The sequence below is a fragment of the Periophthalmus magnuspinnatus genome, chromosome 3 (genome assembly GCF_009829125.3).
Source record: "Periophthalmus magnuspinnatus isolate fPerMag1 chromosome 3, fPerMag1.2.pri, whole genome shotgun sequence".
Lineage (NCBI taxonomy): Eukaryota > Metazoa > Chordata > Actinopteri > Gobiiformes > Gobiidae > Periophthalmus > Periophthalmus magnuspinnatus.
In genome coordinates this window covers 22,831,601-22,854,317 of record NC_047128.1, presented here as the reverse complement: position 1 = coordinate 22,854,317, position 22,717 = coordinate 22,831,601, and the positions used below count along the sequence as shown (strand labels likewise).

At 39.6% G+C, this 22,717-nt stretch overlaps 1 protein-coding gene across 1 annotated transcript in view; it reads left to right on the top strand.

The window, feature by feature from the left end:
- si:ch211-186j3.6 (neural-cadherin) overlaps positions 1-22,717 on the top strand; it is a 410,843-nt gene that overhangs the window by 346,660 nt on the left and 41,466 nt on the right. The window contains exons 33-34 of the mRNA XM_033991613.1: positions 9,871-10,135; positions 15,401-15,581. Of these exons, the coding sequence (XP_033847504.1) occupies positions 9,871-10,135; positions 15,401-15,581 (446 nt within the window). The remainder of the gene's footprint in view (positions 1-9,870; positions 10,136-15,400; positions 15,582-22,717) is intronic.

Below are 22,717 nucleotides of genomic sequence, written 5' to 3'. Positions count from 1 at the left end.
CTCCGCCACTCTCTCCTCTCCTTTCACTCTCCCTTCCCTCTCTGCCCTGTGACCGCACGTATCGATCCCGACCGGGGAACTCAGACTGATGATGATTACTTAGTGCTCTGCGGGCGCTCCCTCCTCCTTTTCCTCCTCCTTCTCCTCGTCCTTCTCTCATCTCTCTCATTCACTCATTCATCCTCCCTCTATCCATTCATCTCCACTTTTCTCTTAAATGTCACCGCGCCCCCGGATCCCGCCACATGGGGAGCAAGTGCACACCGTTTATCCATCATAAATAGTGTCTTTATCCCAGGGAGCGATGGGTGTCTAATCTTATATACAGTCACACCCCCCGTTGAGAAGGACCAGAACCCCCGCTACGCACTTTGATAGAAATATAACCGATTCCACATATGATTGTTTTCCACTATAGTACACCGAGTTTGCGTTTAATCAGAAAAAAAATGAAATGCGTTACTCTTGGCTAGCTGCAGATTTACAATGCGTCTTGTGTTTTGTTGGGTTTGCCTGTGACTGGAATCGCAACACAGCGGTTAGTTAAAACATATTAGACTTTTTCTTTGTTCTTAAGCTACTTTTTCTGCCCCCGGGGAGCCATCGCGGAGCTCGGTGTGTGCATTTGTGCGTGCTGTGTGCCTTTCTCAAGTCGGCATAGAGTGGAAGTCTTTACACTTCAGAGGAGACGCAGAAAAACACAATGAATTTTGATTTGACGGTTTGGACTTTTTATGCACTCTATGATATAGGTTTCTTTCTTTCTTAAGATATTTTTGGAAAGATTTCACTCTACTGAAAGATTCCAATATTACTTCCAACTTACACTTTGAACCGTGAAGGTTAAACTTTTTATATTGCTTCAGGGTTTAAAGGTTAGGGTTACAGTATATCTGGTTTTAGTTTTATATCTTATTTTGTTCAGTTCTTTACTGTACATATGGTCTTGGGTACAGAGGTGCATTCAAGGTGCTGCGTGTGACTTATATTACTTCAAGTCCACACAAAAGTCAACAAAAACAGATATACGCAAAATACGGCACGCAGGCAAACAACAAAAAAACAATAAAACACCAAGATATCCTGCCGAGCTAGAACCAAATGCCAGGGAGAAGCGGCGGGTTTTCAGTCTGGTCTTAAACTGCGCTACAGACTGAGAGGATCTGACAGACAGGAAGGTAAAAGTTTTCATTTGAGGAATAACATGAAGCAGAAGGATATCACTTATGCGTTTTAAATTGCATTTTGTTGGATGAGAACCATATAGAAGCAACTTCCAACAAGACTTCTTTTGGGGTTTTTTTGTCATCAGGTGTGCAGTTGAATCAGAACTATATAGAAACACCTGCCAACCATCCCGGGCAGTTAGCGTCACAGTGTTATATCAGAGTGAGAGAAGGGACTGTATGGGCGGAGTTTGATGAGAACCATGTGGAAACAACCTGTTTCTCTGTCATGATTCAGGATCAGAGTGAAAGCTAGGCTAAGTTTACATGAGTGCATTAAATAAAGTGGACCTTAACCTTAATTAAAACCTGTTCTTCAAAACTGGGTATAGTACTTTTAATGTTATCACCAGGTTAAGATAAAGGTGACTGTTGATTTAAACAATTAAATCAACAATTTCATAAAAAAATTAAACGTGAAATACCTAAGGGAGGCAGTGGCACAGTGGGTTAAACCTGTGCCCATCAACCATAAGTGAGCTATAATTTTAATCAATTGATTCAACAACACAAAACTAAAACTATGGGGAATAGTTAGATTTGTTATTTATATTATATTTGGGGTATTTTTTTTGTTTTTTTTCTGTTTCAATTCTAGTTAAGGAAATATCACCCAACACCTCAGAACACAGACGAACACAAACGTTAACACAAATTTTCACCAATTCTGAAAACAAAGTCTGATAAGAATGACTTTTCAAACTTCAGCTAAACCCTGTGTGTACAAAGAGCTAGGATTTTACTTTATTATTGTATTCATAAGTAAAAATAATATTCATTCATCTAAAATATCACTTCAACTTCCACCCCGCGCTCGCCTTTACTTCCATCCCGTCGTTCCTTCCGTCATAATAGGGTCCACATGAACACATTAGACATTCTTTTCAAAAAAAATTCTCCAAACTTAAGAAAAGGAATACACAGAATTTCAAATGGAGGAGTATTTGAAGTGCCCATTTTTAAGTTTTATTTGAATATGGTCTTTTTAGTGAATCCTCGCGCAGGTTAAAAGAAACACCCGCTTCGGAAGAGTCCCTTTTGAAAATCTTAGTTCACAAAATCATTTCAGTCCACAAAAAATGCTCATTATAAACTTCAACACTACAAAAGTTGTTGGTGCAAAATAAGTATACATGAAATGGTTGTGTAATTTTAGGGAATAATGTGAAATGCATACAGCAGTAGGGAAAAAAGTGAAGAATTGGTTTCATTTTTCGCATCCAATGTCACTAAAATTATATTGTAATAGGTCAGCGTTTGGGGCACTTGTCTAAACCAAACCAAAAACCAGAAGATCGACTCCTGCTCAGATCAAACTCTGTTGTAGTGACACTTTGCCCACTTGCCCAATGTAAATGACTGCAAAGTGAGTTAGAGGGTTGTCGTGTTTGGATATTGGCAGCCGCGATTCTGTCAGTCTACCCCAGGACAGCATGGAGTGAATGAAATGTAAACCTTTTTTTTTTTTAATAATTCCTAAACATTTTATTTAATTTTTTTGCAATCATAAAACTAGAGGCACAGCAGGCAACTCAAACCAAAAAATAAACTAAAACCATGTGAATTTTGGTTGTTTTTATTGCACAGAATAAACATACTTCCTTACTGTGAGTGGGCTTGCATCTCCACAAACCTGACACTTATTTGGCTCGGGGAAGGACCTGGAGAATGTTCCTGAAGAAGCAAGGTTTTAACTTTGTATTTATGCGGCTTATGTGCCACCTCCAGAAAGTTGCATAGTTGTGGGCCTTTAATAAATCATATAACGCATAAGAGTATTGAGATTACATGACAAATTATTAGACCGAATTAAGAGCAATCATTAATCTTAGTTTTCTTAAAAAATATCTTAAAAAGGGGAATGAATTTGATCAGTGGGGGCACGAGTGACATATGGCTATAATAATAATAACGCTACACTTTTTTTTGCTGTTTTTAAAAATGGAATTCCTGCTGGTGCGCTGTTGAACATTTGGGCGGACTGAATGACTAATGCTCCCATATAATGAGCGCAGGGCTTGGTTTAATTTCCCAGTATAGTCCAGCGCACAGAAAAACACATAAGCACACCCCGATGTATATATGCACATAATCAGGTGTAATTGAATTATTAGGCAAGGGTGAATAAACACAACGCAGCCATCGAGGAGGGCTTCTGGGAGGGTGGGACTATTTGCTCCAAAAATATATATATATATGTGTGTGTGTGTGTGTGTGTGTGTATATTATTCACAATTCTTCTCAATGCTATGGCACCTGACACGCCTCCCTTGGGATACACAGCAATGCCAATTTGCCCCTTGCAGTTCAGCTTTAATTGGGGGTAAAATCAGGTGGCAGAGTGAGCGCGTATGTGGTCTCGCCCCGGCAGATTTCAAATATAATTAATACTTCATCACGCAGCCTTGAAAGGAGCCCACACTTCTCCGAGGTAAACAACCTTGAAGGCTTCGTGTACTTCTTGGCTGCTGTACAGAAGAGGGAGGGCAAGTTTAGAGGTGGGAGTGTATCGAGCAATTGGATTTACGCAAAAATAATAAGATTTTAACTGCATAAGTGCTTTTAGCTATATGTTCAGTGGTGTTGTGAAATGTGACACGTAGTTGTTTACAGCCAGAATAAGAAGGCTATATACTTTTATGATTGCAGTTCTATTACACATTATATAGTATGCTGGATGTCAAAATTGAGTGTAATGTTTTATAGACATCTAACTGTACCCCATAGAACAGTTGGTGCTATGCCAGTAATAATAATAAAAAATAAAATAAATTAATAATAATAATAATAATAATAATAATAATAATAATAATAATAATAATAATAATAATAATAATAATAATAATAATAATAATAATAATAATAATAATGCATCAGATTTATATAGCGTTTTTTGGACACTCAAAGACACTTTACAGAGCATTATCCATTGACTTAACTGTCAGTGGCGATAAGCTACTATTGTTGCCACACCTGCCCTGGGTGTGGCTGCCAATCTGCACCATTGGCCCCTCTAACTACTACCAACACTCGCGCGCACACACACCAGAGTCATACTAGGCAATAGGAGTGAAGCGCCTTGCCTAAAGATGCACCGTGGCACCTGATATTCTTAGCTTCTGAGATGTGACAAGATTTGGCATTAAATATCATGCTTTTTATGGCTTAAAAAACATAAAATAAGCATTCTTACTGTGAGAGGGGTCACTTTTCCACAGATCTGACCTGTAACACTGGCCTGGTGGACTTACCTCATGTTTCACTTGAGCTAATTCCAGTAAGACATTCTGCCAGCCGTTTACTATAGGTCCTTGTTCACTGATCCACTGCAATAATACGTTTTTTCTGGCCAAATTGTGGTTTTCTCTCTCTCTCTGTGTGTAAGCAATTTGGCTTTTTTACTTATTTTAACATATTTGTCATTTGCTACTACTTGCTGACAATCAAGGTTGTGCCTATATAGCACATAAACCTAAATGACTTCATTATATAGACCTTACATTTGAATAGTTACCTACCACTAGCCCTAGTTTCTTCTCATCAGGCCTGTCTGTTTACAGCAGTGAGTGGCAGAGTGCGCTGGAGAGGAGAAAATGATGCTCAGTGGGACACCCGGAGGAACAGTTTGAAATTGAAATGAGGACAGACCCACCCACTACCGCCCATTTCCTCTGCTGTGGTCCCATTGCTCCATTTGTTTGTACTAAGAGGGTCTCATTCAATATTTCTCATCAAAGATTATGTGACAAGATTGATTGGAGAGTGAGACAAGTTGGATAATATCTTGCTCTACTCATCATCATTATCGGTTATCTTCTTATTATAGTGACATAGACTGCACTACACTTCCACACACGGCACAGGAACTTTGGACTAAAGCAAGGGCTAAACCAGGACTAGTAGAGGACCAAAAACCATCTACAATGCAATTATAATGGGGCCAAACCAAGACAAATGTGAATCCGATTGTTTTTTTTATATAAACAAGGTCCATTTCCCAAACATTGGCACATATCAACGTTGTATAAACCTATGAAATGTTATAAAACAAAACAAGAAAATGGTTAATTGTCATATTTATATAGCACTTTTCTACTTTCAAGGCACTCAGTAGACACAAAAACTGGGGGCAAGGTGGGTTAAGTGACTTGCCCAAGGACACAGTTACAGTATTCATCTGTGGAAACATTGGTCAACAAACAATAGACACACAGGTTCCACGTCGAGAGCGGGATTTGAACCACTGACCTTTGGATCAGAGGATAAACGCTCTACTAAGTGAGCTGTCGCCAATAAAACTACCACAATGGGGAAACTGTGTGTTGGAATGAAGCGAATGTGCATTTTTAACATTCATATTTTGATAGTGGTCACTAAAATCCAGTGTGAAAACATCATTTACCTTATAATTATGGTGTTTGTTTGTTAAGATTAAATCAATGAGTGCACCTTTATGTAAATGTCTGGGTCAGGTCTAGACGGAACAGAAATTAGTTGTATGAGATTCGGGCCATTGCATAGTTCTTTTAAAGTTTCAGATTTTTTTTAATTTTTTTTTTATCACGGTCATTTACATAGGGAGACAGATATTCAAAACATTTAAGCTTTAAGCAGGAGAATAGCAGGTCCACAGACAGGTGTGACGTAAATGAAAACACCATTCATTGCCTTTAGTTTGCCTGTCATGACGAAATACTTTATAGTTTTCAATATTGATTTCCTTATCACTTATTTTATTTGATAGCCCGGTTTCAGAAAATATTATATCTGGATCTGTTTGTTTTGCCCAGACTTTAATGTAACATGTAAATAATGCAGCATACATTCATAGTCCCTTCCTTGTCCCAAAGATTTGCATATCAAGCAGAACTAACTCTTTAGGGATACTAGGCTTATATGTGTTTGACTGGGATCAATTTGGCGCCTGGGAATTGAAATACAGTAGAGTGTGCACAGATTGTTAGCAAACTAAATAATTGACGTATTTTTGTTCCCCAGTTGAATGTGAAAATGTAAAATAATGTAGTGTGTGTAGAGGGGGTCATACCCAGAGAGAGTAGCACTCAGGTAAGGTTTGAACTGGCAACAGGGCCGGCCCAGACTGCTGCTACATTTGTTTTTGAGTTGGGCAAAAGTGAGGACAACTATGTGTTTACATTGGTGCAAGGAGACTTTATAATGTACATGTAAGACCACTGTCGCCAACTGGAACACATTAAAATCCACCAGAAACTTGTCTAGAATTCTTGACCTCCCTTATATATTTGTCTACTGTTTTTGTGACATTTTGGATGTTTTCAGTCTGATGGTGGTCATATAAATACAAATACAGTTAGTCAAGGTGATCAGAGCATCACTAATAGCTGAACCAGGATACATCTGCTGCCAGGGGCCCTTGCCCCTGTGTGCTCTTCCCCCTCCCTCACCTGTCTGAACACGGAGCTGGGCGGAGCTCTCGGCTCCTCCCGCGCGCATCTGCCTTCCATTAGCGCAATCACCACCACCTGCTGCGGTGGATAAGAAGGACTTGCTCCAGACACTCGGGGCCAGATCGTCTGCTCGCCTACACCCTGTTCCCAGGACCATCTCAGATCAGACATGCGGGGCCAGACTCTCCGCGTGTCTACATCCTGTCTCCTGCACTGCTCCAGCTCCTGCACTCCCGGCTCCGCTCCCGCCTGGCTTCCCCGACTTGGTATGGTACTGTTTCAAATTGTCACCTGCACACTACGCCCCTGGACCTCGCCCTGCACCCTGCTCCTCTCCCTGTAAATAAACACTGTAAATCTGTCCCGAGTCTGCACGTCTTTGGTCCTCCCAACCCCACCGGTTACGACAGAACGATCTGGCCACACTTTGGACCAAGCAAACTCGGGGTCGGATCTCCGGCTTCCGCCCGGCGTTCACTCACCATGGAAAATTCATTGGACAACACGATCTGCCTACCCTGCTTACCTGTCTGTTTCCTGCTCACGGGCCTGCTCCCTGTTTGCTGTCCACTCCCAACCTGTCCTCTCCTCGTCAGGACCGTTGGAGCTCTGCTGGACACCATCTTCCGTCCAGGGACCTCCTCGTGTCCTCTGCCCCTCATCAGGACAGTTGTAGCTCCGCTGGACACCGTCTTCCGTCCAGGAACCTCCTCGTGTCCTCTGCCCCTCGTCAGGACAGTTGTAGCTCCGCTGGACACCGTCTTCCGTCCAGGGACCTCCTCGTGTCCTCTGCCCCTCGTCAGGACAGTTGTAGCTCCGCTGGACACCGTGTTCCGTCCAGGGACCTCCTCGTGTCCTCTGCCCCTCGTCAGGACAGTTTTAGCTCCGCTGGACACCATCTTCTGTCCAGGGACCTCCTCGTGTCCTCTGCCCCTCGTCAGGACAGTTGTAGCTCCGCTGGACACCATCTTCCATCCAGGGACCTCCTTGTGTCCTCTGCCTCCTGGATCCTGCCCTGGACTCTGGCTCCTGTCCCCCGCTGGATTAATTATTGCGTTTGAACTGTATTTCACCACTTTGTACATAAACACTGTAAATCTGCCCCGAGTCTGCACGTCTTTGGTCCTCCCAACCCCACCGGTTACGACAACATGTTTCACATATAGTACAATATCATATTATTTTGTAATCGATTGTCAAAATAGTAAAAAATCAGATAGTAATACTGCGATACTAAAACTGCTACTGAAAGTCAATACTAATTTGAGTAAGGTTAATAACGTAAACAAGACAAAATTGGACCTTTCACGAGCACATGAATTATTTTGAGTGTTATCAGGACTAGTATATAACCCATGCTTGCACAAAGAAAGTATTTTTATTTAGGGTTGATATGAAAGTCTATTGTTTTAAATATATATTATTGTGGTATCAGAACCAGTGTAATATCAAGCCTTAGTATTAAAATCCACTTTGAAATTTGGTATCATAACAACACTGCTTCATGCCCTTACACATCCACACTGTTCTTATCCATTGTCTAATATGTGTAAAACATGTAGCTTCTCTGCTCTGGGGTCTCATTTTTACATCTGCTGCTTGGCTAGGCACCACAACATGATCAAACGCTGGAAAAATTAGTTCTGTGTGTGCTGTTTTGTCATTTTCCCACTGTTTACCAAGCTCCGGGGAGCTGAGCCGACTTATTGGCCCGGGGACCAAATTGGCTCATCGATCGAGTCTTTTTACCCACCAACTGGAATATTTCTTCTTTGTTCTGGCCCCCATTAGTCTTAAAGGCCAAGAGTTGCACTTGGATCAGTTTGGCCAGTCACGAGAAAAATCCCTCGGAATCGCAGTGGGAGTTACTTTGTTTTAGCGATGCTGGACATTCGTACTTTTCACACTTGAGTCAGTGTCACAAACAATGAGGAAGGCAACAAACAGTGGTGAAATTAAACCCGCTCAACAGAAAACAAGGAAACTAGTTTTAAATAGGTTTTTCTTTTCTTTTTGTAGTGATGTAATTTGCAAAGATGCGCCAGTATTTATGAGCGTAATACTTTGAGACATTCATCAAAAGCACGTACTGTCAAAAACACAGTTGAAACCACAAGTTTACACTATATAAAAAAGGCACATGCACTTTTTTTTCTCACTGTCTGACATGAAATCAGACTTTTCCCAAATTATTTCTATTTGCTGAATGCCAGAATAATGGGAGAAAGATTTTTTTAGACAATTTTCATACTGTCTTCGAAGTCAGAAGTTTACATACAGTAAGATTGCAAAGCATTTAAACAATTTGAGAAAACGCAGATGATGATGTCACGTCTTTGGAAGCTTCTGATTGGTTTATTGACAACATTTGAGTTAATTAGAGACACACCTGTGAATGTATCTGAAGGCACACCTGAAACGCACTGCTTCTGTGTGTATGAAGCAGTGTATGTACTTCTGGTTTCAACTTTATGTTTGTGATACTCAATAACAGCAAAAGACGAAGTTTAAATCTGTCAACTGGACAAATCGTTATAAGAGTGAAGACGTTTCGCTGCTCATCCAAGCCACTTCTTCAGTTCTAGTCAGATTGCTGGTGGACCCTGCCTTATATCGATCTGAAGGGATGGGCTGACTACATTGAAACTGTAAACAGCTATTGTCTCCAGTTTCTCAATAATACCAGATTGATTTTGTTTCTTCTTGGATGGACGGATGGTTTCTTAGTGTATAGCTTAGGTGGTACAGAAAGTTCCTTGGGCTGTGAACCCTTGATGCTTATTGCTTTTCAGAGTCAATGGCTGCATGACGACTATGACCAGCCCAAGAATGTGCTAGAGTGAACCTTGTTGTTTTTTAGACAACTGAAGGACTTTAAACTGAGAAAAAGTGATCTGAAAATAGACAATCACCACAAAATCTGTCCTTTTAGCTGCAGCACCAACGAACTGGTCATAAACCCAGCTCACGGACTCATGACAAGTTTAAGCTGGGAATGCCCTATATGGTTTTATTTATGTTTTTTTAGATCCTCCTTGAGTTGAAGTTTGTGTACATGGGTTTAAACTTCTGATCAGATCATCTCCACTAGTTACTATATAAAATTAACAATAAACCATATGCGTACCTTTCCATATGCAGAGTATTTTTACCCACACATTGTCTCGATTTGGGATCATCTTCGTCCTAAGTCCATTTGTTTGTTTTGTCTACAGATCTTCCAGGGTCTTCTTTGTGTGCTGTATAACCTCGGCGACGGAGAGTACAACCTAACTCTGCCCGTGTACCGGCTGGACAATGGCGAATGGCACGAGGTGTTCCTGGATCGTCACGACAATGAGATGACCTTACGATTGGACGGAGGCGGCGGTCAGCGGGAGATCACAGGGTCGCGTGGGCGGAGTCGAGAAATCATTATCGACCCCAGCGTGATCATGCTCGGAAATACTGTTCCTTCAGGAGTTAACAAGAGCTTTCAAGGTAGGTTTACAACGATTTAACAGAGCTACACCGAAATTAACCTTTTCACATTTTTACAACTTTCACAGCTGCTTTCCGCTGCTTAAAGGTCACTTTTAATGCCCGTGACATCAGGTGTTATGGAAATATTTTCATGCCAAATCCAAAACTTCAACGTGCTTTGCATTGTTAAGTTAACTTTGTTTGTAAGGGAGCAGCTGGGCAACAGGAAAAAGATGAAGGGCAACGAGTTTTTAAAAAAGCGCATGTGCAAACGGGATGGCACCAATCGACTGGTGCCAAAAACCTTGAGAGGAGCCATAGAGTACTGGAGAGCAGGTGTACTTACGTTTATTAGTAGTTCCATGCCTGGCCAACCAAAACCACACTTTTCCACTTTTCTCTTCATAGTAGGCAGCTGGTCATCAAAACAAAAATATCGGCCACTCATAGAGATTTAAGTCCTGATATATTGGTTGGCTGATCGGTCTACTGTTTGTGTCAGAATAAAGTAAATAAAAGAGTGGACAAAAATAACAGAACAAAAGAAAACAGCACAGACACCTGATCCATATATTCCCTCATTCATCCAGGACTATGGTAGAAAAGGTTCCAAGCTCCTCCCTTTGCGCAGGACTAATTTTGGTTCAGGAAAGTAAATTCTAGCTGCTCCATCCATTTCAACTATTTCCTTCAGATTTAAATTGACTTTAGGATGGAAGTCAACGCCTCGATTTCTAAATATATTTGGGAAGTTTTATTTCATTTTGAGAGTACTTTTCTAACTGAAGCATGTGGTACAATTAAGTGGTTATACTTGAAGAGTTGGATAATTGGATGCATTCAAACAGAAAGTAGGAGGCTGGTTCATCATGCCAAGTATCTTTACCAATATATTTTCCCTCAGATTAAGCATTGGTAAAGTTGTTCATAAAATTGACAACTCTAAATATAGCGACTGAAAACTCGCGTTGCCAATAATACATACATATAAAGTAAAGAAATACTATGTGATGTCCTTGTTTATTAAAGCATTGACATATGGCTTGTGACAACAGGAAGCACTTAGATTCAACATAAACCTCAGAAGGGAAGACGCTTCAGTCAGTATTTTGCTAATTTATTTACAACAAAGAGATTTTCACTCAAAACCTGCATTATATGGCAGATGGCTAGGGATTATTTTAAAGACATATAGAGAAATGTAAACACACAGAGCTGCATAATTGGCTAATGTTTATAATGAACAAAATTTGAGAATCCGCTGTGCATGGATTCATATAATATTTAAGCTCTACGTGTGCAGTACATTCACAAGTAACTGTCTGACCTTATAAAACCTGTGTACTTACATCATGGCGTTCATGGTCAAGACTACACTACTGGAAGAAAAGACTACTGTGCCTGTATTCCCAGGGTTCCTAGCAAATCATAAGCCTTGAGAGAGCACGCAGACTCTACACACAGTAAGACACCACTCAGCCCGAGAATTTATACTTCTCAACTTCTTAGGGTAAAGCTAACTGGACGCACTGAGCTGTTTGAAGATCTCTACCTCAAATTAGACTTTAAATCTGGGTTTTGCTTTAACACAATCTGACCAGAAAGAACAGATTTATGTGCTACTACAAGTCGAGTTGATTTGTACAAACCAAAGAACGAAAATCCATTTTGTATTTTTTCTTGAATTTTCAGACCATCTAAAAACTTCTCTACTATTGTTTTTCCTAATGTCTTTCCTAATATGTTTCCACGACGACAAAAGATATCAGTAGAACCTGCAACTTTCTTGCTGTGAGGAAGGAATGCTAAGTAACCGGGTCACCAATGCATACATACTTACCAAAGTTAGTCACAGCTGCCATTGTTAAATACTGAAACCGATGAAATATTGTTCCGAGATAAAAATGAGGCGTCTTCCTAAACGATTTTCAAATGCATTGTCATTTATCAACTGGCCTTCCTCTTTTGAATTGTCTAAAAGGAGAGGCACAAAATCAACTCAATTAAACATGCATTCCAGTTTCACAATGTTTGGAATGATTTGGCTCATCCTTCAAGAGCACCCTCTCCACAAAAGGGCCCGGCCAGATGAACGCGAGCTCATTTTCCACCGTGAATTGGAAAAAGGTTACGACACGCTGCAATATAAATCTAAGAGAATGCTCCTTTCAACTCTGGACTGACAGATCACACAATAGCAGAATGGCCAAATAACTGTGGCAAATGTTTGCGAAACACCTTCAAATTCTCTCCCAGCCCCCCAAAAATAATAGGAGGATGAATTTGATGTGTTAAAGTCGTGCAGCGGGTACGTCTTTTTGAGCGAGACAGCTTAACAAGTCCGTTCTGAAAGGTGCTGCCAGAAATAGTATCTTTTATCTGTCCACGCACACTTCTTTCGAGGGAGAATTGGGATGTCTTAACGCCTCCGTGAATGATTGATATGACAGTTTGATGGTTAATTCGCCCAAATGCGTCTCCATTGTTAGGAAGGTTGATGTCTATTCCCAGTGAAAGGTGAGTGCAGAGGAACGCGGCGAGATATGCCAGAGTGCACATTTGCAGTTGTAAGCCTTGTCGGAACGGCTGAATGTCACAGTAAAACCTGGAAAATGATACACTCTGTCACTTTTATGGGCGGGGAAGAATAGATTACCAATGTAGGTATAAGGGGTGTGAATAAATAGAGGTATTTTTGTATTCAAATGCATACAGCGCTGGATAATGCAGACAGCGGTTGACACTTTATCCTGGTTGATAGTCATCTCACGGTCAAGGCTCCAAAAGCATTGGGTAAAGGTTCTGTTTTGTGCACTATTCACTTAAGGAAAAAAAAACAAAAAAAAAACAACTTTGTGTCTAGGTTTTATGTTTTATGACTTAAAGGTAGAGCATGGAACTTTCTGGAGGTGGCATGTCACCTGAATGATTAAATGGAAATAGAAAGTTAAAATCATACTTTGGAACGTTATAAATGGAGATTTTATGCCATACTGCGGAATATTGTAGCTAAAGGAACAACATTTCCATGGACACGAGCAGGAAGATACCCTCATCCAGGCCAAGCAAGGTCAGGTTTATGGAGATGCAAGCTTACTCACAGAAAAGTCACTGTTTTTGCAAGTTTTTCAGTTCAAGAAACACAACCAAAGTGGGAAAAAAAAGAAAAAATCTACTTTTATTTGTCTAATTTTGGCTAAAACTTTTATACTGGGGTTTTAATATAATAATTTATGCGTTGAGTTTATGTTTTCAAAACCTAGGGGATATTTTAAATGAATCTTTTGCACTTTGTTTCAGTTTTAATGTTGAGACTGCCTTTTATTCGATTTTGTATACTGGAATATTGAGCTGAGAGGTTTCTCATGATGTAAGGAAAGAAATAAAATAAAATGTAAATAATAAAATAGTTACTTTCCCTCGGTTCTTGTTTTTAACTGTAACACAGCATCAGCATCGTTATCATCAACTGGAAATGGAAGTCGACCTCACCAAAACATGCATGAAATGGATATAATGTAACTGAATAATGACATTTTACCAAAAACAGAGGTGAACTAGTAAAACTGAATAGAAGTATAACACGATGGAACAATGCACTGCAAATTATTATCACAGAAAAGGTCAAAAAGCGAACATACCATATACTTCCAGACAGTGAGAGGTGCAGACAGCTGTGCCTCAGGCTGAGAGAGAGACAATTCATCTGTTTATTAAATGGACTTTAAAAGCACAAGTCTTCAAAGGAGCCGACGTGATTGAGTTTAGCAGGCTGTGAAGAATACCTGAGTGCATTTTACCTCACTCATGGCGCTAGCGTCTTTTCAAACACTGACCGAGGGGTAATGATGTTAGCTTGGTGTGCTAATGCTGTGATTAAAGCAAAAGAACACATAAACACCTCTAAGTGTGCCCTCAAAAGAAACACTGCACGCTCCATTGGGCAAGAATTAATGGATTTTATTCATTCAACCAGTAATGCGCTGACAGGTTAGGGAGAATAAAAATGTTATTCTCCCTTTTTGGAGCTCTATGGTAGCCCTTCAGGGACAAGCTGGTGTCTGTAAACAATGTGGTTTGATGGTGGCTGGTGAAGAATTAAAGGAGTACTGTGTCATTTTTCTGGAGGGAGGTCCGTTAGCTGCTTTCTGCGTAGATGCGAGATGTTATTGCATAGCCTAGAATAATCAAAGTGTGGTTATTGAATTTATTAATCTCTATGGAGACGGAGATGACGCTACCATGTTACAGATCTGACCCATGGTTAGGCGAGCTTACAGTAAGAGATTTTTCAAAGTATTGTTGAATGATTAAATGTATAAAATTAGTATTAATACAAACACATAAGAAATGCAAGACACATAAAGGTAAAGCCATACTGCTGAACATTACATCACCATCTCCAAGCAAGTTTCAGACCCTCCAACAGAAAAGTTACATGTACCTTTGAAATTTTTGGAGCAATACTTAGAGGTAAAAGAAAAAATTATAATAAAATACCATCCAAAGTACTATGACCTGAATACTCAAACCATTATGTCATGACTATTATGTTTAAGTGACTTTGCCAAGATTTCACTTGTCAAAGCCTTTACCCTTAAATTGCATAACAACGTCTCAATTGCTTTTTTTCAATGCACCTCTTTTAAACATAATCTTAAAGAATGATTAGTATATACCTTGAGTGGCCACTTCAGTCAATTGAAAGACTAATTGTGTCCTTGGGCAAAACGTTCTCTTTGCATACACCAATCAGAGTGTATGGCTGGTAGAAACAAGGTAGTAACAAGACGGGCGAGCAGATGGGGTAATTTTTAGACCCGTGATAACATAATTAGCTAATTATACGAATCGGGTAAGGGACATGAAATCTATTCAGCCTCAACCTGCATCTGCTAATTGGGAGTTGTATTTAAAAATGTGCTATGTAACTTTTCTGGTTGAGGGCATAGAACCTTCTTGTCTCCGTGTAATGTTCCACAGTATGGCATTAAATACATTGACGTGGGGATGAGCAGATGACACGAACAGACCAAGTTGCAACTCAGATCTGTGAAAAAACGAGCTTTATTTTAGGAATACTGAAGAATTTTAAAAACAACCTCTAACTGAGTAAATGAAAGATACATTGATAGATACTATGGGACATTTCAGGCACAGTAATATCACATCCATGGCGTAACCCCCTACTACAAAAATTACATAGTGCAGCTTTAAACTGAACTGACTTAAAACTTACTGCATGACATGAATCTTAAATTTCTGCCTTGTTTCTTCCTGTAGGGTGCATGAGGGATCTGCGCTTAAATGGACGGTACATGCCTCTGGACAGTCAGCCACGAGATGGGGTTTCGCAGTTCAGCGTGCAGGGGCTCTCCCTCGGGTGCTCGTCCGACTCATGCAAGAGGAACCAGTGTAGTCCTCCTTTCACCTGTGTGGATCTGTGGAGAGTACATGAATGCAGGTACGGTTGGCCCTAGCTCCTCATGTTAAACCCACACACACATGCGCTGGGCTGAGCTGGGTAGTACTCAGTTACATTTAATACTTTTCTAGCAGCACACTTTACTCTCACTTGTTGTTGTTTTTTTGTTTGTTTGTTTTTTTTTGGGGGGGGGGTTCTTATTTTTTTACTGAAGTAACAGTAAAAGTTTTGGTTAGGGTCTACACTGATTTGGACATTTGTGTTTCTTGCATCGCTCCTTCAGATAAAAAAAAAATAAAAAATTCAGTTCGTGTGTCTGCCCTTTGAAAATACCAGTTTAAACATTCATTTGACAAAATAAAGGTGTTGTAAGTTATTTGTATTAGTCTAATTATCACTATGGTGTAGCACTTGTTGCTAGTTAACAGTTATGAAATTACTTCTGGTATGTCATATCTGCGGCCTGTGTCCAACCAGGATGTAAAATTATTAACTTCACCAAAATTGAAAACTAGAAGAAAAAAAAAAACATAGGCAGGTGTTTTTTATTTATTTATTTTTATTTATTATTATTTTTTTTTTTAGTAAAGTCTTAAATCTGAAATTATGTTATGTTTTAGTGAAATTAGTAGTCTAACCTGTCATGTGTACTTTAAGGGTGTGATTTTTGTATTTTCAATATAAAGGTTCACCAGTGTTTTTCATCCTTTTTTGAGTCATGACACAGAGACATGACTGAAAAAAGGATGAAAAACATTGGTCTAAAGTGCACTTTATTATTGGACTCAAATATATAAAAAGCCAAAATACCTGGATAGGACCAAGCTATGAAAATTGCATCAAAAAGCATCTGGGGATAATGCAAGTAAATGTCAAGCTGAATTCTATGGCAACCACTTGACTGAACTGGATTAGTGGAGCTATATAAAATGTCTGTGGCATTCAGGTTTTGTGCAAAATAAATAAATAAAAAAATAAACAAGAGAAGATGGAAAGATAACAGAAAAATGTTTAAAAAGAAATAATGGTTTTCTTTCAAGGTAACTATTACTTTGTGTGACTGACTGCAGCCGTGCGATTACACCGAAAATTATAGACTGTGTAGTTTTTATTGTTAAAAAGGGGGGTTTATACAAAATTGACTGTTCCATGTTATAATGTTGTTTCCTCATCAAAAACATATCTGAATTGGTTTTATATGTCATCCATGCATGTTTGAGTAACTTTGCGATCTCTCTCGGCCACTATTTGAACCTTTTACAGTTAGTAGTACAATTCTGTCCAATGCTCAGCCCACAAGCCTGTGTAACCCACACTACTGCACAGATATTTTTTCATAAATATACAAACACATGATATAAAGCAATACACCACAGCTTCACAATCCTGATACAATGTGCAGTAGTTTTATTAGCTGGATGTATGCTGATTGTGTTATGATAGCACTCTGAAGTTTGTATAAGGTAATATTGTCCATATTGTCCAACTGAAAACAATGGTGACCAATTATATTGTAGAACCAGTTGTGGAACATATAAAAATACTGTTATTTCTAAAAGTGTGAGTAAAGTCAGTATTTCAGACCAAGGCCTATCCATGTGTTTCTCAATGATGAATGATTAAATAATGTATCTATTGAATGGGAACAATTCCTGAAATTGTTTACTTTACATTTTGAAAGAACAGTTTTGTGACAAATTTACCACACTAATATTGTGGCATAGTCTTTTCTAATGATAACACATTTTACCATCACTGGTAGACAACTTCAAAGCACAATTTCTCAAACACAAATAGGCAGGATGCAATGTTAAAATTCTCAGTGGTTATTAGACAAAAGAACTATCTCTTCTCAAGGAGTTGGGTGCTTACCTCAAGTGGAGGAGTTCAGATATCTCAAGGCCTTATTCACAAGTGAGGAAAGGAGGGAGTGTGAGACCAACAGGTGGATTGGTGCAGCGTCTCTTCTTGATTTATTTGTCAATCTATGTTCCTACCCTCACCTATGATCATGAGCTTTGTGTAATGACCGAAAGGACAAGATTACATATAATAGAGGTCGAAATGAGTTTCCTCCATAGGGTGGCTGGACGCTCCCTTATGGGTGAGGAGCTCAGTCACACCGGAAGAGCTGGCTGGAGGAAGTGTCTGGGGTGAAGGAGGTCTGGGAGTCTCCGCTTAGACTGCTGCCCTTGCGATAAGCAGAATAAGACAGATGGATGGATTATCTTTTCTGGAACAATATTTGATGTTGAATGAAAGAATAATGATTAACACAAATCAGAAACCCGTTGTGTGAGCTCCTGTGATTACCACATCAAATGAAAGCGAAAATAGGGACCGGACAAAAGCCATCTGCTGCATTTGGTATTTTACTTATCTGTAATATGGACCTGCTAGTGGGAAAGGCTTGGGGGTTGGTGCTGCTGCTTGATTTGAAGACTGTGTGAGGGCCGTCCTACTGAGAACAACCAAAGTGAAAATTTTGCATGATTTCTGCTTGATTTCTGCATTAAAATGGAAATTTTAAACATGGCAATTCACCAGGGAGCCGTTTACCGCCTTGATATGTAAGTGTCTCTGGTCAGGTAGCAAATGACAGGTTTGATTTTCTTAAGTTATGGAGTTTGTATTTCAAATAAATACCTATAATGTAGTCTCAATCCCCTGCATTTTGAACTTTAAAATGTTATATTATACAAGTTAGTTGGACAATTGCAAAACTAGCAGTATAGCTGCAAGCGGCAATGATCGGTCCTCACTCATGCTTATGGCACACCACACAAAGGGAGGAGACACTATTACACCCTCAATTTCCCTCTTTATATTATACTCACTTCCAATTGTGATTCAGTTTTCTTCCTTTTGCTACATAAATGAGGGCATTAAAAAAAAAAAAACAGGCAAAGTGAATAGCTGCACAGCACACAGTCCAAATAATACATGTACAAGGAATTTGGATAACTTTTGATTTCCCACTCCTCTAGACCATTTTCACAAATTTGAGCTCATTCCCACAAATACCCAAGCATTAGTTCATAAAAGTATTGTGTATCCATCCATTTTCTTCTGCTTATCTGGGGGCAGCAGTCTAAGCAGGGACTCCCAGACTTCCCTCACCCCAGACACGTCCTCCAGCTCCTCCGGTGGGACCCCAAGGCGCTCCCAGGCCAGCTGAGAGACATGTATATATGGGACAATACTATAAAACTGCCATTTTCTCTTTCAGCAGCACAATAACACTGCCAGTTTTTTTTATTAAGACAGCGCCACCTGCTGTTTGAAAGCAATTTAACATTATAGACTAATATGTAATGTTAAATTAGCTTTCAAACAGCAGGTGGCGCTGTCTTAATAAAGAAAACGGCAGTGTTATTGTGCTGCTGCTGAAAGAGAAAATGGCAGTTTTATAGTATTATCCTAGAATGGATCCAACTGCCAACTCATATAGTTCTTAGTCTGACTTTGGATTTCTATTTGGAGTTTGCAGATTAATTTTCAACCAACCCAGTTTAGTTTAAATCCGCTGACGAAGATGGTAGTCCCGAGGAAGCCTGGGCAGTATCTGGACATAGTTTCCCGGACGATGATGAGTCAAATGTAGATGATGAATTGAAACAAAAGTTAGCTTAAATGCACCAAAATAAAGTGGATCCAAGTTTTTCAGTGTTTCTTCAGTAACATTTTAAAACTCTTGCAAGATCATTACCATGCACAGTGTCACTTTTTACACTCCCACAGTGAACACATTTGACTTCCAGGTTCAGTTTACTGGAGTTAAACAAGGATCCTCTTCTTCTTTTACTGGCTGCATGCTCATCTAAAATGAATGAGGAGGCCAAGCGTTTGGTCCAGTTTATTGTCACCGTAAAAGCCGCCGTGGAGGGCCTTAATGTTGAAATGCCACAAGAGTCGCATGTGCTCTGCCTCTCCATTGAAGGGTAATGGATACGCCAATGATGCTCACCTTCTCTGTCAGAGGACTAAATGGCTCAAATACAGCAGGATTGTACACCGGCGTGGATAACATTTTATATGCACAGCAGTAAAAGCCGGTATGGGCCAGAGTTTTGTTTGTCAGGAGGTAATGGGAAAAGCCATAGAGGACTGAGGAAATATTGCTGTAGATAGAAATGGAAATCTAGCCATCTTTGCTTTACGTGCAGGTTATTATGAGTTATGAGTAGTTTAGTGTGTTTAGTATTTGCCCGCCAACCAGAGGGTATCACGTTTAGAAGTAAAACACCAGGAATTTGCATTAAAATCTGTCAAATTATTGTAAGAATCTGTCAATCAATCAATCAAACTTTATTTCTATAGCACCTTGCAACAACCAAAGCTGCCCAAAGTGCTGTACAACATTAAAAACACAATCTGTGAAGAATAACAGAACAGAGTAAGTTATAAGCTATGGACAAATATTTTCCTTCCAGATTCTGTCAATTTTTTATGTCTTTGGGAGAGCATTAGAGCTTTGTCTGGCACTGCTGTCGATTCATCTGCTGGCAGCGCATGTGATTTACTAACATAAAATACAATGTCCTAATTTAACTTAATAAATTGACAAGGACATCCTGTTGTCTAATCACAGGGTGTATCAAAAGCTAAAGGTGGGTAAACAAGCTATATACTATTTAATATGTCTCTTAAAAAACTTTATTGTTATTGTCAATAACCTGCTCACTCAAATAGGTCTATTTTATATCTATGGGGTTTTAACTGCTAACACATAACAGACAACACCATGTTACTTTTTATTGTTTTGAAAATGCTATATTTGCCAAAAAAAACGTATGAGTCTTGCACTCCTTTGCTCCCCGTGTTAAGTCACTCCCCCTTCAGAGCGCTATCACAACATAATCATCGTGCATCCCGCTAACAGCATACTCAAACATGCATGGATGACTTTTTTGTTTTTGATGAGGGAACAACATTATAACAAGCAAAAAATGTATTTTGCTTAATGCATCGACTTTAAGTAAATGGCTCTAATATTATTTACTTGCTTAGTTAAAGCTGCACTATGTAACGTTTTCTGATGTGGAGGTGTATAATGATGGTGAGATGATATTGCCTCTCCTGGAATGTTCCACAGTATGGCATTCAACTTATCTTACATGTAACAAATTTCAGATTTTTTCATTACTACATTGAAAAACATAAATTCTTACTGTGTCTTGGCTTGTTTCTCCCTAGACCAGACTTGTAACTTGGTCAAGTGGCATCGCCTACTTATCTAGTTAAACACGGATAAGTTAATGTCATATTGAAAATGTACTGCGGAACATTCAAGGTGAAGCAATAAAAAATAAAAATCTCCATGTACACATTAACCCACATCATAGTGCACTTTTAAATCTGTGTACATTTGCATTCTGAAGTTATATTTTAACAGAATATAACGTCATATCTCAACATCATGAAATCTTACACAAACGCTTAACTCTCAGAACTATTTGACGTCACCGTGACAGAATACGTTACAAGCAGTGCACATAATGGCCGCCGAAGTGCTCATTTCTCTATTATCACAGTTTGCTATTATATACACCATGTTCTTTCTCTCAAAACTGCTTAGCAACAGTCACTAAGGGGGACGCTAACAGCTAACCATTAACTGTTGAAAGAAATGGACTAAGTGAGTGTGACGTCACCCATAGCTTCTGGCTCCAGTCAAATGACACTTGTTGGGGCTAGCAGTTATAGCGGCGAATTTGGAGCCAAGTTGCACATAAAGGAATTTCGACTGTGAGTATCATAGCAACCAAAGAGCCAATCCGGAGCGAGGCTGTTGAAGGTAAGGCTCCTTCCCACTGGTTTAGCAGGGAGTGGACGCTTAGCAACTCTGTCACTCAAACCTGCTGCAAACACTACTGGGAGCGACTTTGGGGAAAGAAGGCGCCTAATTTGTGTGTTATTATTGGAAAACAGTTAAATAAAAAACCCAGGATCATGTATAGAGGGTTAATATGAACATTTAACACCAAAATGTCGAGCCTGACAGCAGGAGTTATGAAATGCAGTTAGTCCAATGTAAAGTGAATTGGAACTGATGGAGCCGGAGGTGCGCCCGTGATCACTTCCTATTTGGAACGCGGCGGCTAGCAGGTTAGCTATGTCTATATACAGTCTTTGTTATATACACCATGTTCTTTCTCTCAAAACGGCCTAGCAACAGTTACAGCTAATCATAGACTGTTGACCGCCGACACCATTGGTTTAGCAGGGAGTGGGCGCTTAGCAACGCTGTCGATCAAACCTGTTGCTAACACTAGAGGGAGCAACCGCAGGGAAAGAAGTCGCCTGATTTGTCTGTTATTAATGTTCATATCTTGATTTGTGGACACAAAATACAACAATCACGTAGAGTGGGTTAATACAAACATTTTAAGACCAAAGTCTGACAGCAGCAATTATGAAATGTAGTCCAATTGCGGCCGCTACCAGGTTAGTTATGTCTGTATACAGTCTATGTAATATATACGTTATGTTCTTTCTCTCAAGAAGGTGTAGTGACAGTAACAAAGCTAACGCTGACAGCTAATTCATCAAAAGTGCACTGATTGAGACAGAGGGTGACACCAGGTAGAGGAGGTGTGGTTTGAGGGTATTGTTTTGTAATAGAATGACATGTCTGTGTTCCAATGCCCACGTGCACGTCACCCGCCTTAATTATCACTCCGAGTTGAACTTTTGTTATGACACAATAATCCCACTGACACTTAATTACCTTTTAACTTTAAGCATTGTGTTTCATATCGCTTTGCCGGCATATTTTTCCAAGCAAGCTGACATTTAGAGCCGCCATTAGAACAAGCAATTAATACAGAATACGGCAGTGACTTTGGGCGCCTTTGGAAAGTCATAGTACTTTGTGTTCTACAGTCAGTTCTTGTTTTCACAAAGTGGTTTGCGGGGTGAGCGCTGAGCATCACTGTCTTGTGGGATTTGGGAGATTGTTAAGGTGCGCTATTAAAGGCGTTGTGCCAGATTTTTACAGTCTTAAAAAAAACACAACGTATAAATGTAGTTTGTTTTTAACTGATTGATCCGAAGTTATTCCTCACTAACTATTCATTCTGAGCATAATTATTCTCTACGATGAGCTTAAATTTGTTTTTCACAACTTTCAAAGACGAGAGCGGAGTTGTACCGTAATGCTGAACCTTGTAACT